The 19,432-nt window shown below is 31.4% G+C and overlaps 1 protein-coding gene across 3 annotated transcripts in view; it reads right to left on the bottom strand.

The window, feature by feature from the left end:
- The window catches only part of side (motor axon guidance molcule sidestep), a 566,673-nt gene that overhangs the window by 340,365 nt on the left and 206,876 nt on the right, over positions 1-19,432 (bottom strand). For all 3 annotated transcript variants that reach the window (XM_072534634.1, XM_072534635.1, XM_072534633.1), the window contains exons 5-6: positions 16,916-17,122; positions 13,354-13,505 (exon numbers count right to left, since the gene is read on the bottom strand). In XM_072534634.1, the coding sequence (XP_072390735.1) occupies positions 13,354-13,505; positions 16,916-17,122 (359 nt within the window). The remainder of the gene's footprint in view (positions 1-13,353; positions 13,506-16,915; positions 17,123-19,432) is intronic.

The following is a 19,432-nucleotide window of genomic DNA, read 5'->3' on the forward strand; positions in this document are numbered from 1 at the left end:
TCTTTATCTGAACTAAGTGTTACCTTAATATTGTTCTGAAGCTATTTTCTTGTGTCATTTTAAAGTAATTACTATTTAAATGGAAATAAGCCACAATTAAAGGTTAAATTACGTTTATTAACGTTTCAATTTCCACTTCGGAAATCGTTCTCAAAATACAAACATTAGTAAATTAAACAAATTTTTGTTTTCCTGTTATTTAGTGAAAAATTCTTCTAATAATTTAATTTTATCTGGCTTATTTATATTGAAAATTCAGACAAACATTATACATTTTAAAGTAGACGACTTTAAAATAATATTGCCAATATTGTTGAGTTGCGCTCCTGGGACGACTTTACTTATAAGATAGTTCATTAGATTACATGAAATCAACGTTAACTTGAGAATATCCATCAGAAAAGGTCATAGCATGTAATTCGTCTTTAAAAAGACAAATACATGCCATGATGACAGTAATTTTCTCCTGTTACTGATTCCATTCTCTCTTTTTACCATTCGTTTCTTTTAGGACTATATTTGAATCGCTAAGAGGAGAATTTTACTGTCATCATGACATATATTTGTCTTTTTAAAGACGATTTCGATGCTATGACTTTTTCTGATGGATATTCTCAAGTTAAAGTTGATTTCATGTAATCGAATGAACTATCTTATAAGTAAAGTCGTCCCAGGAGCGCAACTCTACAATATTGGCAATATCACTTTAAAGTCGTCTACTTTAAAATGTATAATGTATGTCTGAATTGTCAATATAAATGAGTCACATAAAATTAAATTATTAAAAGAATTTTTCACTATATAACCGGAAAACAAAAGCTTGTTTAATTTACTAATGTTTTTATTTTGAGAACGATTTCCGAAGTGGAAATTGAAACGTCAATAAACGTAATTTAACCTTTAATTGTGGCTTTTTCCCATTTAAATAGTAACTAAGTTTTACCTCTTTTTCAGACTGAACTGTACTGTTATATTCCTTTTGGATAAGGCGAACAGGAGAATCCTGGATAATCCTGGTTTATTTCTGGTACAAAATATCTTGCCGGATTGTCTGTTCTTTTTAAATTATCAGCATAAGCCAGGCATTGATGTTTATTGTTGTAAATAGATGCGGTCGTTTTTACTCCGATGTTTTAGATAATTATTTGTATCAAATTACAAAGCAGCATGGATGAAGGATCCTTGTCTGAGACCTATTTAAATTTATCCAATGAGAAGCACGTTTTGGGGTATCATTCTCATTGATTTAAACAGTTTCGTGAGTATACCATGAGAGATCTGTGTTTTATACCAAACGGCTTCTTAAAATTTATAAACTCCATACAAATGATTATCTTATGCTTATAGGAGGTATTCATAATTTCTTTTAGTGTCAAAAATGTAATCCGCGACTGATCTGTTGTCTTGAAAACCACCTTAATATTCAGCAAACTTCTTTAGTCTCTGTATTAGCAAACTGGTAACTGGAAAAAGGTATCTAACAAAGCATACCTTGGTATTTTTCACAATGTTGTCTTGATCTATCATGTGGACATATTTTTTTTTATTCCGATATTCTCCTAATAAGTTTATACACCCTCCTTTGGGACTCTTCATATTTAGTTTTTAGCATTTCTACTACAACAATTCTCTTTAATTTCTCCCGAACTTTTGTTATTTTTGAGACCCTTTATTAAATTTGTAATTTCTTCCCCACATTCTGCCGTAAATTTATTATTATATAATCTTCCTCTATTATAAGACATAATCTGTTAATATGATTTGAAAAAAAAAAGAAAAAAAAAGTAAAGTAAAAAGTAAAAAGTATACAACAAATTAGAAAAAAAAACATAAAAGAATTAAAAAAATAGAAATAAAAAAAAATAAATCCATAAAAAAGAACAAAAAAAAGCAAAAAACAAAAAAAAATCAAAAAAGCAACAAAACAAAAAAAAAGAAAATAATAAAAGAATAAAAAAACAAAATAAAAATATATCAAAACAAAATGTATGTATCCATAAAAATATTAGCTATATGTAGTACTAACATTTGACTATGAATCTGCAATCAATAATAATTGAAATTCAGTCGATTTTAACAATAAACACAAACAAGTCTGGCTAATTGGCTCTGCCAAAGCCATTTTTCAGAAAAAAAAACTTTCCTTATCTTCTGTATGTTGTGTATAAATGACTTTCCATATACCCATAACTGGTTCTTTTTAACGTATTAGTATTTTATCCTCTTTTTTATGTAGTATGTATTAAAATTCTTATAGCCTTTTTTAAATATTTTTTCTATTTCTTGTTTTTTTTTCTACTTTTAAATAGTGATAATTTTTTTTTGTTTTTGCATGAACAAGATGTATGTTTTATTATATTTCTCTATCTAATTAATTAGCCCTATTAACACACCTTCACAAAATATTTATTTAACATTTCAGATCACTAGGATCATCTTACTTGTACGGTAGATCTTATTAAGTCTTATGATCAGCTCTCTCTCTTTTCTCCTTTCATTTCATTTTTTTTTTGTTTATACTTCTCGGTTCTTTATCACCAGTTTTTATTGCGTAGTGAATAGCTTGATTGGTTTTCTTGTTATTTTAGTTAGTCCTCCTACCCTTATCGGTGTTTTTTTCATCCCCCTTCTATTCCTCTACCATAATGTCGCTTTTTAAAATATATAATTTGCTGAAGGCGCCCTGCCATCCACCTTTTATTCTTTGTTGTCCAACTTTTCCTGCTTCAGTATTTAATTCTTTTTCTCTTATCAATTAGATCTAATGTTTATCGGCTATAATATATCGTTTCTTCTAATATAATTATTAAAGATATTACTAAATAAGTTTCTTGCTATCTAATTTTACAACTTTATTTAACGGATTTCGTTCCTTCGAATACTTTTTTTTGTATGTGGGGCATATAATTGGAGCTTTTATAATTTTTCGCTATGGACTCTATATTACAACACTCAATTCTACTATTTTTAAAGCATTAGTTTAATTATGTTAAGTTATTTTTTGTTAACAGTATATAATGTTTTTATTACAAATTTTAAGTGTATCAAAATACATGATTCAACCAGGTTTCTAATTTTCGGTGATAAAAACTTCGGCAGTATTCTTCACCAAAATCCTTTGCAAGCTTACCCCACATTAAAGTTGTATAACTACTCAGTGGCATTAAAACCATCCGCAAAATACCTAGGCATGTAGTTTTATCAAAATATGTCGAGGCAAGAGCATATAAAATAAACTATATCCGATTGTGGTAAAAAACTAAACTTATTAAAAACATTAGCTAATATAAAGTGGGAATCAGATCAAACAACCCTATGGAGGATACATTTAATATTGATAAGGTCCAAAATAGATTACCGGTTAATTACATGTGCCTTAGTCTTTTTCAGTATTTCACTCAACTTTCATTGCCTCAGATCCATGTAAATGTGTGTATGACAATATCTTCAACGATAAGTACACGAACTACTTTAATAGTAGATCTCACATACCAACACTTTACTATGAAAGAATTCTAATGTACTATTCAATTAAATATTTAATTTCAAAAAGCTTTTCCACTATTCCACTACTCTGGTCACTGGTCTCCACGGACTATTACGGAACCGAAACTTAAAGTATCATTAAGCTTAAATAATAAGGATCAAATAAATCCAGCAATATTAAAAGTGGACCTGAACCTTATGTTGAATCAGCAGTAGAAAAAATGCTTTAAAATATTTACCGACAAATAAAGAATCAAACAGAGAGTTTGTGCAGCTATTTTTACATCGGACGGCCCTTTAAAATTTGACCTTGCCACTTATTCTACCATATACTCATCAGAACTGCTTGCGTTGTTTTACATATTAATACCAAAAACATCTTTTATTGTGTCCATCTTTCAGAGTGTCTCCGTACAATTAATGCCAAGTAAAATCTCTACCCGAAAAATTTTATAGGGTAAATAAAAAAAATTGAAAGTTCAGAAATCCCAGGAGAATCTCATAACAATAAACTTCTTGTGGATACCTTTGCACATTGGTATCGGTGATAATTAATTAGAAAATGTAAGTTCTCGCGATACTATCGACGAATCAAAGATAAAATATCGGAGTAATTTAAAAACTTTTTTAGAGTTTTTCGATTTCGATGTAGTTTTTCATGACCCAAACGTTTAAGTAAAGATATTACTTCATCTTTGAGCTCTTCGTTTTTTTTCCACCCAAGAATTACTTTTCCAGTTTCCAGATTGAAACGAGTTGCTATCAAGAAGTCCTCGTAGAAATTTTGTCTTACATTGCCATGTTTCAATTCCACTGGTAACTTTAACATCTTAACATATAAGATCGAGTAATCTAACCTAAATTTAAACTAATAACATTTAACAAGTTTTTGCCCAAATATTTAGTGACTCAAAACCTGTACACCTAGACACACTGATGATGGAATACAGATTCCGAAAACGTTTTGTAATATAGCCCGATTAGGTATTTTAATTATATACCTTTTATTAAGGATTTTAATTTTTTTTTTATTTATGATTTACGCTAGGTATTTTTGTCATTTTTCAATTAATTGCTAACTTACTCAGTCAAAATATTGCATTTTTTTTTCGTTATTTTAGTTTTACACAAAAAAAAAAATAATATAAAAACTACAGCCAATTGTAAAAAACGGGTGTGGCAGTCCAGTGGGACTGCCGGTGGAAGTTACACTTCTATAGAGGCATTCGCCGTTACAAATTTATTTGGGAGTCAATCTGCACAATAATTACATATGTAATGCTATAGGTAAGACATAGCAGAAAGAGAAACAGAATTAATTACAACTTAGTAACAATTAATAAACAACTTTTGACCTGTAATATGAGTATAGTAAATAAAGGATTGAATCAATATTTTGATGAAAATGTATATTTTTATTTTCATATATGTATGAAAGGAGTTGAATGCAAAAATTGTTTTACACATACTCTGCAGTAAAATTCATTGTTTATTTTGTTATTAATATAATAATACAATACAAATTAAAATGCAATATTCAAGTATTTAAAAATGACAATAATATACATAACTTTTCTACTCACGTATATATGTTTAATTGACCATGTAATATTATTAATAAAAAAGTCCTCCCCGACTGGGAATCGAACCCCGGTCTCCCACGTGACGGGCGGGGATACTGACTACTATACTACCGAGGACATCACACAAACGTATTTCAAAATTGACAGTTCTGGATCATACGGTGATTTATTGAGATTAGTATTTATATTAGATATTAGTATTAGAAATATAAAAGACTAATATAATTATGAACATTTAATAAATAATACAAAACATATCACATAAATAATAATATTAATATATATATATATATATATATATATAATATTATATGTATATATATATATCTTTATATAATATATACAATATTAAATTATATAATCGCTCCGTGCGTGACTGACGCGACACCTACCGCCTTCATCTGACAGTTTTGGACCTACCAATTTTCAGGTTAAACATATGACATCTGTTTGACATTGACAAATACATGCGAAATTGACAATTATTAATAATTAACTTTTTAATTATATTTTTTTAGTTTATGTACAAAATAAATGTAGTATTAAAAACTGGGTTTCTCAAAATTCATCATAATATATCTTTTCAACCACAAACGGAAAAGAAAGGGAAAAATCTAGTACTGGCAAATCAAGTTTTTTACGTGAAACAGCATATATTTAAAAACAGTAATAGTAAAAGTTATAATATAAAAGCTAAAGTCATCAGGCACGCTGCAGTTAGCTTGAAGCCTTATAAAATATCATTTAAGGTAAATTATTTAAATTTTTTCTATTTCAATTGCATAAAAATGAAGTTATGTGATATTTACTTTTCATATTAATAGCACGGATCCATCTTTTTCTTTTCTCTAATTTATATGTAATCTTTGGGAACCTATAAAAACTACACTTACTATTTTTGCTATTATTAGCACAATTAAATACGCAATATGTATTTGCACACATTTTTGATAAAATTTATGCGTAAAAAGGTAGGGCCAATTTTGTCATATTTTGCCGCTACGCACGCTGGCATCGTTTCAAAGTACCCCTACCATGGTCACGCACGGAGCGAATACAAAAGGAACATTTTTATATTCAAGAGAGGAAGAGAGAGAAAACATATCTTCTGTCTCTCTCTTACCCATTATCTTACATATGTAATGATTTCACAGATTCACTCCCATACAAATTTCCAACGTGGAGCACGCGTATAGAAGTATAACTTCAAAAATATAACGACCAATGTAAAATGTTTATATATGTGCAAATAGACAGTACTTAAATATGTTTCATTAATTTTAATTGATATTAATTAATTTATAGAAATTCTGCCTTTATACCTGTGCAAATACAAGTTTCAGCTTACTTAGGTGCAATAATTATGATTAGGAATATAAAAGTTAAACATTTGACAATACATTATTGTTGTAATACGTTTCCTTAAAAAATAAAACAATCAGTAATGAACAAAACATTGTTAGTCATTCAATAGCTGAGATAATTTTAAGTACACATAGTGCTTTGATGCACAAAAAACATGTTTTCTGAAACAGAAGACTCTGCTTCGCAAGATACGACATACACAAAACCTGAATCAAAAGAAACAAAGACAGAAAATGACAGAAACCTTACATAAACCTTTATCCTAATCCTATGATATAATCTTTTCTAATTAACTATTCGTCGTCCGGATTTGAGTTGTGCTTTTGATGACCGATTTATAACTTATATTATTGTTTTATTCGCTTAACCGTTCCATTTTTGATTCCAATAATGACGGTTGCTACAATTTCTACAATTATTTAATTATTTATTAAATCTAGTGAGCACTTCTAGACTGCCATTAATTTAACGCTTGGTTATTACAAAAATCAATAAATTTTCTGCAATCTACATGGCGCATAAATTTTGCATATCATTTGTCCCTTTTTCGAAACCCTTTAAGTAATTTCCTAAATCAGCAACAAATAATAGGTGCTTTATCATGTCCGAAGAAAGTTCGAACACCCGCTATACCCTACACCTTTATGCGCCAATTTAAACAGTGGCGCTGCTAAATACTAGTATTATATTTCGGAATAATATAACAATGATTGGCTTAAAAACTAGTAATGTTTTATTTATTTACGCTGCAACCACAAGGGTTATTAGCGACCTAAAAAATATAATACAGGTAAAGGTAGAAAAAATTACAATAATTGATACAGTTCTAAGTCTTTAAGATAACTTATTGTGTTTTTTAATATTCATGTTTTTTCCTAAGACTTGTGATGGAACAGGCATTAAGTCAACAGTGATATTATTATTCTTTAGAGGAATTATTTACCGATGAGTCGGAATCTTCTTCCGATAATGAAGTTTTCACTGTAGAGAGTAAACCTATGTGTTTGCCAAGTTTTCGTATTAATTTGGTGCTTATGGTTTTTATTCTTTTGTCGATGTAGTATGAATGTAATTCCGTTAGAAACTTTATAAGTACATAAGAGTCTTCTGAGTACAATTTTGTTACGCTGATTATGTCTTTTGATTCTTGTATATGTTCGAATAGATCCACTACTTGATCGAAGCTTAACAATTGCTTTTCCCTTTCTACATATTCTCTAACTGGTTCCAATAATGAATGGAGATTTGGTATATTATTTCTTAAGTTTTTGTCATCAGTTTTGGTTTTTTTCTTTAATTGAAGCTTAGGTTTTTCAAAGTTTTCTTCGGAGGGTGGCGTGATTGCATCTTCTAGAGTTCTTTTTCTGGTTGCTTTGTTCGAAGTTACTTGGGGTTCGTAAGAATTCAAATGTGTATTTTTATTTGGAGGTAAGTGTTGACTTGTTTCGGGCAAGGTTGACTTATGTTTTTGGGTATTAGAGGATGACTCAGACGATGTAGGTGTTGCGATTGTAGTGTTAACTGAAGAAGTGGTCAAATGTATGGATGTATTTTGTAGTGAGCACTGTTGGGTTTGGTTTATTGATAAATTTGGGATTGCTACTCTTTGTAATGTGGTTTGAGAAGACGTAGTAAGTGTGGAGGGAGTGGTATTTGAGATTGCGGGAGTATTTTGTAGATTATCTTGTTGAGTATGATTTATTGATAAATTTTGTCTTATTTCTGTTTGCATTGCACTATCATTGTGAGGATGGGTAGAAGGTGAAATAATTGGACAATTAGCTGCCTGGTGTCCAGTTAATTTTCATTTGAAACAATTTTCGTTTTGGGCTATAAATATGCGGTATGATGTTTGTTCCAACTCGATAATAAAAGATTCAGGTAGTACAAAGTTGTATGGAAAAGGTGAAACGAAAATTTGTCTTCGGAAGCTTAGAATATGGCTAAAGGCAGGATTGGTTGCTCCTATCCGTAGATATGATATGTCTGAGAGAGGATTTGAACCTAGTTTTATTAATTCGTCCATTATTATGTTAGAAGATATGCTTGGACATACATTGGACAGAATTAAGCGGACTGATGGAGTTATTAATCTTCTCGCTTCTAGTATATTTCCATTTACTATTATTTTCTTTGTTTCTGCTATGAATTTATCTACTAGGTTTTTGGATGATAGATATATGCATATTCTACCGTTTGATATACGGGATGCGAAAATTATATTTTTCGGTTCTATATGCTGACTCAATCCTTCAAGATAGTCATTAATTGTACAATTCTCTAGAGTGTTAAACAAAATAGCTTGATCTCTGCTTGGGATTAATATACTACGTGGTTGACTAACTGCTTTTGAGTATGATGCATTTTGTGGTAGCTGATTGGAAGATGACATCTTTTAAATGGATTTTAAAATCCGACTAAAACCGGTGCTGTTTTACAGCTTTCGTTGTGATACCAGTTCATGTAAATTGGATAATACTTATAACTGATTGCAGTTGTTTACTTAAATATATAAATCCAAATAGATGAAAAAAGTATATTTTATCTAAATAAGATCTTTAATAATCGTTTAAATATTTAAATTTTTAAGAGAAACTTTGAAATGCGTCTAAACACTTTGACAGTTTTTTGACGTTTTTTTTTTCAGTAATGTTTTAAAATACATAAAATGATAAATTAACAGTTGCTTGGCCAATATAAAGCAAATTTATATAAGAACTTCTTTTACCTCTTAGCCTTCATCTGTCCTCCATTGTTTAATCACAACTCATTCCATCAATCTCTATCCTGAGCAAATTACTTCCAATTTGTTTCGGCTATTCTTTTGCTACCCATCTCATCTGTGGTCGTCCTCTTGGTCTTCTACAGTTGTAAGATTTGCAGTGTTGTATTGTGGCATTACAACGTTGGACTTTTGTCTAGCAGTGTGTGCTAGACAAAATGGGCGCGGTATATTAAAATGAACAATATTTAAATATCTTTTTTCTAACAAAACATATTCACTAATAACCGATCACGTTCTGAATAATAGAGATAACCAGAATAATAAGAGGTAGGAAGCTAAGAGGTAGGTGACAGTTCCCGACTGTTTACGAGACACACATACTGGCACAAAATATTTCTATTGTATAAATTTGAACAGCCGTGCCCGGCGCGGTGGAAGGGTACACATATTAAACCAAAATTGATTATTATTTTGTAATATTTTTTTTGGTGTATTTAATTTTCTCATTTAATTGCATGTTTTTTATTTTAACACAGTTGATCCATTTCAAAAAGAACTAGGTTAGTTAAGACCGTTCTCCTGTTTCTCATTATATATTTGATATATTTGATTACTCCATTTAAGTACGTAGTTTAATTACTTTGTTATATTTGTGATATTTGATTTTAAATATATTTTAATATATCTTGTAAATTTTACCATTTTTAAATTATTTTTTATGATACTATTTCTTTTTTGTTTGTTGTTTGAATATACCATTTCTATTTTTTACCATTAAAATATATAAAAACGAAGGCGCTTTTCCTTTAAAGTGTTGTTCTCTTCCCTGCTTTATTTTTCTTGTTTTGTATCTGTTCTTTTTTGCGTTTCTCACCTCTATAAACACCCAGCCTATAATCTACTAGAACTGAGCAACAGAGTCTTCGTGTATTTCAGGTATTGGTGTTATAAGTTTACTTCTTAATAATATTGTTCACTAAGTATAGTACAAATCTTTGATTGTTAAAATGAGTAAAATTATTAAGAAACTTAATTTGCCAATAAAAACACCAACACCCGATTTCTTTGTTGCTATATATTTTCGGTTATGCTTTACATGATAGAATCATAGACCTTTACTAAAGCAATATTTAGTCGACTGGAGGTTTTTAAAATGTGGTTTTATAAAACAATATTAAAAATATCTTGGGTGAATCTTGTATTAAATATTGAAGCCATGGGATGACTCGGTAAGGAATTTAAACTTGTTTCAATTGTGAACAAGAACAATTGCTTTTAGTATTATAATCATCATTTGACGTTACAACCCTGCGTGGGTCCTAGCCTCCTTAAAAATTTCTCTTCAGTCGTCCTTATCCATTGCCTTTCTTCGCCAAGTACGTATTTTCATATTTCTCATGTCTTCATCGATGTTATCAAGGAACCTTGCTCTCGGTCTTCCTTTTCTTCTCTGACCAATAGGTCTATCAAGGAGCATTTTTCTAGCTGGCTCATTTTGTTCCATCCGCATTGCATGCCCTATCCACCTCCGATGTCCTATTTTAATATGTTTTACGACATTAGGTTCCTGGTATGCTCGCTCATCTCAGTATCTCAAGTGTGAGTTCGTCTTGTCTTAAAGTAGGAATCAAACCATGAATCCTCAGCTGATAGCAAATGAAACAATTTTCAACTAATCATATTAATTAAAAATAGGAAACAATGAACCCTGCCAATGCTTTACAATGAATACGATGTAGATGATACTTGTGGCATCGATGACATCAATGGGCTGCTTGTGTGACCTCCCAATTAGACGATCAGGTCCTCCTGAGAGCTGCAGTTATTCCATATATGTGTGGCCTCCCAATTAAGTGGGTAGGTTCTACACTAAAAACCAATAAATCTTCATAATACGGCCAGCAAAATGTAGAATACGGCCAATTAATACAGCCAAGAAACCCAAGAGAATTTTGCAGACCATAAAATTAAGCTTATAACAATTTTTGCCTTCTTTTATAAATTTTTAATTATAGACAAAAAAAATATATCCCACTATGTTAGAAAAGCTGATTGACGGAAAATAAGTGGGAGATTAAAATAAAGTTGACAGTCCTAAGACATCTGAAGCACATATGTCATAGGATGTATACCTATGATGGAATTAGGTTTTATGTCAACATAGAATAAAATATTTAGTCTACCGGACACATAGAGAGAAGGCAAATATTTATTCGACAAGAAAGAAAGAGAAAGAAAAGAAAGACAGAGGGCACCAACTACTTTTTGAATAAAAAATGGTAAAAACTAAACTGGAGATAAAGAAATTAATAAATTAGTAAAGAAATTAAAATAAAATAAATATTTAAATACAAATTAATGAAGAAGTGACATTTTTTATATTTACATATATAACGTTACAATATTCAATAAAGTTCGAAGTTGTATCGTCTTCTACACACTCTATTGTCATTCATTGTTTCATAGATTCGCCTTAGTACTTTTCTTTCAAAACATTCTAATATGTTTTCATTATTTTTTGTTGTCCAGATCTCTGAACCATATGTTAGGACTAGGCATACGATTGTTTTGTAGAGTTTTATTTTTGTATTTCTCGATATAATTGTGGATTTGATGAGGAGATTGAGCCTAAAATAGCATCTATTGGCCGTGCAAATTCTGCGGTTTGTCTCTATGCGGTAGTATTATTTTTAGTATTAAGCAGCGCTCCCAGGTATAAAAATTCGTTCACTGCTTCGATGACGTCGTTTTCTATAATAAGTGGTCGTAGGATTTGTGGTTGCGTGCTTATTTTGATATTCTTCATTTTGTTGGTGTTTATTATTAAACCAATTTTTGTAGCTGATTCTTTTAATTCTCCATACGCCTCGCGTACAGCGTTTTCCCTTCTCCCAACAATATTGATATGATCAGCATAGGCCAGGATTGGCACTGATTTATTATATATTGAACCAGTAGTTGTGATTTGTGACATACGTATTACTTTAACCAGAGCCAGATTGAACAGTATACAGGAGAAGACCCTTGGCGTAGCCCGTTATTTGTTTTAAAAGGTTCAGATAGTTCCCCCCGAATTAGTATTCTACATTCAACTTTTTCAAAAGTTAGTTTTGTTAAATTTACCAACTGATTTGGTATTCCTAGCTCTTTTATTACTTTGAACATTTCTCTTTTATTGACAGAGTCGTAGGCTTCTTTATAGTCTATAAATATGTGACGAGTATCAATGCCATATCCCAGTGTTTTTTCCAAAATTTGTTTCAGGGTTGTAATTTGATGAATTGTCGATTTAACACATCTGGAACCAGTCTGGTATTTTTCTACTATCCCCTACTATCCTAGAAACAGTTTCAAGCATTTTTTGATAGCAGCTTTTGCTCGTGACATACTGTATAGTTCAGCTAAAAGATTATCTATTCCGGGTGATTTGTTTCTGGTTAGCTTTTTAACTAAATCTTTAAGAATCGTTGGTGGTTCCTCTTCCTCTCGTCTGTTCCCCTAATCTCATCTCTTTCGTCTTCCAGGTTTTCTGCTTTTTTTCTCTTTATAAAGTGCCTAGATAAAGCATTTTACGCATCTATTCAATTCATCTTTTCTTGTTGTTAATAGGTCGCCATTCTGACTTATTCCGCCATTGTCTTATGGCTGCCTTGAATACTTTTTTATTGATGTTTACTTTCTTATAAAATGCTCTAAATTCTTTCTCTTTGTTGATGTTTTCTATTCTTACGAATAAGTTCCATATTTAAGTGATTTGGTTTTTTTCTTTTGTGTATCCTCTTTTCCTCTCTTCTCATTGTCTGGTAATTCTCTACAATTATTCTAGTTCGTCGGGTAAGCATCTTTCTGTGCTTTATTAATTTTTTTCTTCTTCTAGTATTAATCACATAGGAATTTGTTCCCATGTAAACAAAAAATTGCAACATATTTGTAAAGAAATGTACAGATATTATTCGAAAAACTCATAAAAACTTTAAATATTGGAACTGTATATACAAATAATAAAACTGTTATAACAAAATGCATGTTAATATAATACATAATCGTAAATAGTTATATATAGTGTTATAAAATTCTTTTGTGTTACCGCCACTGGTTTAGAAAGCGCAAAACGAGGCTAATAGTTAGAGTGCTGATATTGCACCTAAAATTAGTTAGAAACTCGGCTAGTGTAACACGTTGTAACTCACTTACAGTAACAACAGCGTTCCTAATGGCCCTTCCATCAAGTAGCCATGTTAGTTTGGCAGGTGGATAAGAACCGGAAGTCTCGCATCTTACGTTTTGTGACTTACTGATGGACAGCAAATCGTTGGGACTCACTATTTTTACTTTATTTGGTTTTACTAAAACAAAACAGAAACATGTGTAATACAACGAAAATCAAGGTGTTAATCAATACGTTACTACTGCAACAAACAATTAATTAATATTACATATATGTATTTTTATTATAACAATTTCAAATGTTAAACTACCTGGGACCGTTAATATTTCAACTACATGGGACAAATAAAAAATACAATTTATAGTGACCAATTCAAGAGCGAAAATTAGAAAGGGCCAAAGTGCCAAAGTTATTACTGTAGAAATATCAGCATTAAAATTAGAGTTTCAGAAGCTTCTCATAGATGTCGGTGGCTGTATGTACGGCACCATTTTTTTAGAAAGGTCGTAAGTGCAAATTATATCCTAGACATCTGTATGTGTCAGCAGAAACATGGACTATAACGCAGAAGATTAAAAGACTTGGGAATATTCGAACGTCGTGCGAGGATTGTCGAGCCAAAGATAATATTAATGACAGGTTGACATCTAACAGAAAGAAAATAATTTAGCTGAACACCAGAGAGTGGAGTGTCAGAAAATAACAAAAACGTCTCTTCGAAGCATGATTCCATATCTACAATCTCTAGAAAACTAAATTTTCTACAAACAGCTGTGTCACATTAAATAAGTTGCTTGAAAAAAAAAACAAGAAAACTCTAAACTTAGTCTATCCATTGATGACGCAATTATGGGATCCTGTTCTAAGACAGCATATTTCAAAAGTTTCCATAGGATTTAGACTGCTGTAAATGATCAGGTCTCACTTGTATATATCAGGATAGGCCATATGTACCACTTTAAGACCTATATTGGATAGTTTAAAGAAAATATGATACACAAATTGATAAGATACTCAAATGACAATCCGGTCTATGGATCTTTTAAATATGTATTTTTAACTTAGCATTTATTTAAGGCTATTTAATGATTATCAATAACTGGGTATTTGCAATGTTGATATAAAGTCAGTACCACCTTACCATACTAAGAGCGATGTTCATTATACCTTGCAGTTAATTGCTATTGTAGCTATCGGCTTTAGTCCTTACGGCAATCTAGTTAATGTCAAAGTAGAAATACGATTAAATAAAATGTAAACTGAGAAACAAATATGAGAAAACGTTACCTAAGGGTTACGAAATACGCGAAGAAGTAGCAAATGCGCTACATAGTAACCTACAGTATACAGTTAATACATTAGTGGATACGGTTGAAAACTTATTGTAATAATAATTGTAATGTAACAGGCACTACATCCAAATTTACAGACAGTAAAAATATAGAAACTATATTACATATAATGAAATATCTGATGAGAATATAGGAGTCAGAAGTAAAAAAATTGAAAGGTTTTTAAAGACAGAAAAGCCCCTGGTCTGGAGAAACACCTTTTGAATTGTTAAAATACGGATGAAACGTGTTATTACATCAACAATTATTCTTTAAATATACCTAGAATAATCAATAAAAGATTATTAAAATCTGTTGTATACGATAGAAAAAAAAATAAAATTGGTAGTTTTAGAAAAGGTCAATTTTCCAATGAAGATGAAAACTGATCGAGAAGGATAGTTTCTGTAGTCACAAAGCAGTTAGTGACAATGGCATTAGACCATTGAATTGGGCTAAATTGAATGTTTAAGGCACTAAATATTTTATGTAAACTTATCCATGATATAGTTTAGGTTGGTTTAAACATGAAAAGGTTGCTAAATATCTGAATATTGTCCAAAGCGTACAAAAAAAGACGCATTTCGTTCACACTTTGACTGCCACACAAAATTCACCATAAAGGTCCTGTGCGCCACACTAATTTTTTTATGAAAATGTATTTAAAATTGTTTATCAACATACCTTAGATACATTGCTTAAATAGTTTAATTATGTTTTTTTCAGTTTGACTAGTGCACGAAAAATATATAAGGAAATGCATTTTTTTATTCTACGCCGCGTGTATAAGTAGGGATACACGGTCTAGACTTGTTGTATTTTGTCTAAAACGGTAGCGTGAAGTTGGCTTGTATTTGTTAGTTCAACTCTAAATGTTGTATTGTGCAGTTCAATTATTTTTAAAGGTAGTTTTTCTTGTATAAGTGTATAAAATGTCATCATATGAGAGAGAACAGGCCCAGCTTCATGCATTATGGGATGAAATATCAGATATGAGTAATGATAATGATGATCCATTTGAGAAGAAGATCCTGACTACGAAACAGAGAGATCACGAGACAGCAGTGACATACCAACTAAAAGACCCCGGATAACGACTAAGGATAAGTTTGAATAAAGATCAATAAATAAATATAGGGTCGTAACTGATAGTTTATATACTTATATATATTTGCCGATGAAATAATAATTATTTATGTTATAAGTAAATATATCATTTTGTAATTATTTTATTATATCCCAATGAGCTTGCGAAAGAGGCTAGAAAATTACAAGTGCAATAAGGTAATGTTTATATGCGAATGACACAAGATGTTATGTACGACTACATTTGAATGCAAATTTATATTTAGATTTTTTAGATTTAGATATTTAGATTCTATTGACATGCTGTTAAATTTTGTTTATCTTTTGTTTCAGATAGCGATGAGTCAAATAATCAAGAATCTTCATGGAAAGAAGAAAATATAGGTCTGATTGGGGATTAGTATTTGGCGATATGAGAAATTTTAATTTTGAAGAAAATATAGGAACTCTTTCTGAACGAAGAAATTATCAGCATTATTGTCGAACAAGCAAACATATTCGCAAATCAGGTGATTGTGAATAACATCGTTGAAGAAACCATCGGTCCATCTTCAAGACTGCATAAATGGAGGTGAATAAAATATATTGCTTTTTGAAGGTACTGATTTGGATGGGTCTGGACCATAAACCTAAACTTGCTGATTATTGGAGAAATGCAGGATATATGTCTCGAAATAGATTTGAAATTTTGTTGCGTATGTGGCACTTCGCAAATAATGATTTATGTCAAGCAGAAGACAGACTGTACAAAGTTCAGTCCCTGGTAACTTTGCTAAATTCCAATTTTAAAAAGGTTATAGTACCAGATGAAAATATCTGCATAGATGTAACGATAACCTTTCGCGGGCGTTTAAAATTTCGCCAATATGTGAAAGGAAAGAAACATTAATTTGGAATCAAACTCTTTAAGCTGTGGAGGCCTGAAGTTAACAGCAAGAAACAATATGGTTTGTAAGATCTAGAGGGGTTGTAGATTAGTTCCAGTAAATGTGTCAAATTAGGAGAAGAGTTTTTTAAATGATAAAATAGTTAGACTGTCAAAATTTATGTGCTTGTTTAGTAGGCCAAGAATTTTTCAATACATCCTCGTATTCATTAATTACACAGCCATATATGTAATGAAATTAATTATTTTTAAAACATATTATAAATATTATTAACGCATACTTACAAAATACTGTTACAGGTATTTCTCTGGAAATATATCCAGCAGTCTCTGAAGAAGAAGCTCGACACTCAAAGTGAGCTCCTTTAAGGTACCTCGGAGTAGAGGCTATCACAAGTTGATTGACAGTCGTAAACGACTCACGACTTGAGTCTATCACACTGTCCAAAATTGTACCATTGTACCACCAAGTTAAAGTGGGTTTTGGGCGACCTAAAACATTAAAGACAATTAAGCTACAATTTAAAAATATTCAAATCAATACAGCCTTATAGTTAAAATATTATTTAGTGTATTGCGGTTTTTATATTTCCTTAGCGATACATAATATTGGGACCCATTTTGGATAAAAAATTTAATAAAGTAAAAACTTTCAGTATAATTGGTAAAATTGGTTTAATAAAACATTAAAATTAAAAATCGAACTAAAGTACAATTGTTCAGAATGAATGTTTTCGGTCTTATAAGACCATCTTCAGTGAGCTTAAGAGTACTTGCGCAATAACTCCATTACAAAACAGTGGATATATTATTGAACTAGATAATAAATATAATGGGCGACTTTAACGCCAGGGTGGGTAAAGGAAGATATGAAGACATAATTGGAGAGTACGGCCTTGGAGTTAGAAATGAAAGAGGCGACCTGCTGTGTGAATTCTGCCAGGAGAACGGTTTTGTCGTCATGAACACATGGTTTCAGCACCCACCTCGTAAGTTATATACTTGGAAATCACCAGGAGACCGCCCAAATCGAATAATTAGAAACCAAATTGACTACGTTTTAATAAACAGAAGATTTCGTAACGCTATCAAAAGAATCGCAGCATATCCAGGTGCTGATATTGCATCCGATCATAATCCGCTAATAGCAGATGTGAGGTTAAAACTAGCAAAAATTAAGAGAACAAATACAAACACCAGCACGCCTATAAATAAAAGAGAACTGATGAGAGACGAAAATCTGAAAGAATGCGAATAATAGAACAAAATGATGATATCGAAGAGATGGTCAATGATATTAAAGGAACGATTCTGGCAGTAAACAGGGAAGTTCAAACACAGATCAGAAAGAGAAAGCATAACGAATGGATGACGGACGAAAATATAGATCTAATAAAAAAGCGAAGGCAACATAAACAACAACGTAATCAAGACAAATACAAACAGACACACAAAGAAATTCGCCAGAAAATTAAGAAAGCAAAAGAACGTTGGATGGTGGAAAGGTGCAACGAAATAGAACAATTTCAGGAAAAATGAGATAGTTTTGGACTACATAAGAAGATCAAAGAAATATCGAATATACACAAAAGCCACCACAGAACAAGAATACGCAACGACAGAAACGAATACATAGAGTCAGAAGGGGAGATAGCAATGGCGTGGAAAGAATACGCAGAAAGACTTTTTAATGACGAAAGACCAACACAACCAACGCGCAAACTTCCTTCCGAAAACTTATCAGGGCCATCAATAATGCGAAGTGAAATAGAATATGCAGTTAGAACCACAAAGATGCATAAAGCAACAGGTCCAGATGAAATTAATATAGAAGCAATAAAACTACTAGACGAGGAGAATATGGAAATCTTGGTAAAGCTGTTCAATAGAATTTATGATACTGGTTACATTCCGCGATAATGGCTGCAGTCATCCTTTGTGATGATCCCAAAAACAGCTAATGCCACAAAATGCAATGAACACCGCTTAATCAGTTTAATAAGTCACTTGCTGAAACTTTTCCTTAGGATATTACACTCAAGAATGTACAAGATACTAGAAGAACTTAGCGGGTCAACACAATTCGGTCTTAAGGGAGGACTAGGAACAAGAGAGGCAATTTTATGTTTGAACACTTTAATACAAAACTGTTTAGATCAACGAAACGATGTCTACCTCACCTTCATCGACTACGAGAAGGCATTTGACAATGTTAAACATGATATCATGATGGAACTACTACATAGGGCCAACATTGACCAGAAGGAGATCAGAATTATTCAGAATCTATACTGGAACCAAATGGCAAAGGTGAGGATTGATCAAGACCAATATACGAATGAATTTGAAATCCGGAAAGGTGTCCGCCAAGGCTGCATACTCTCTCCGATGCTTTTTAATTTATATGTTGAAAATATATTTGAGGAAGCATTAGAAGACACGGAATTAGGCATTAAGGTGAACGGCATACCAATTAGCAACCTACGCTATGCGGACGACACAGTGATTATAACTGAAAATTTGGAAGATCAGCAGTTATTACTTGATAGGGTGAATAGCATAGGTAAAAAATATGGCCTCAAAATCAACATTTTGAAAACGAAATATATGGTCATTAGCAGAAACCCTCCAGAAAACCCGATAATGTGCATAGGTGACGATCGCATAAAACGCGTGAAAACTTTTAAATACCTTGGCACCACAATCAATGACCAATCGGATCCACAACAAGAGATAAAAACCCGAATACAAATGGCAAGACAAGCTTTTGTGAAATTCAGACCGCTCCTATGTAATCAAAAC

This window comes from Diabrotica undecimpunctata, chromosome 6 (assembly GCF_040954645.1).
Source record: "Diabrotica undecimpunctata isolate CICGRU chromosome 6, icDiaUnde3, whole genome shotgun sequence".
In the NCBI taxonomy this organism is placed as follows: domain Eukaryota; kingdom Metazoa; phylum Arthropoda; class Insecta; order Coleoptera; family Chrysomelidae; genus Diabrotica; species Diabrotica undecimpunctata.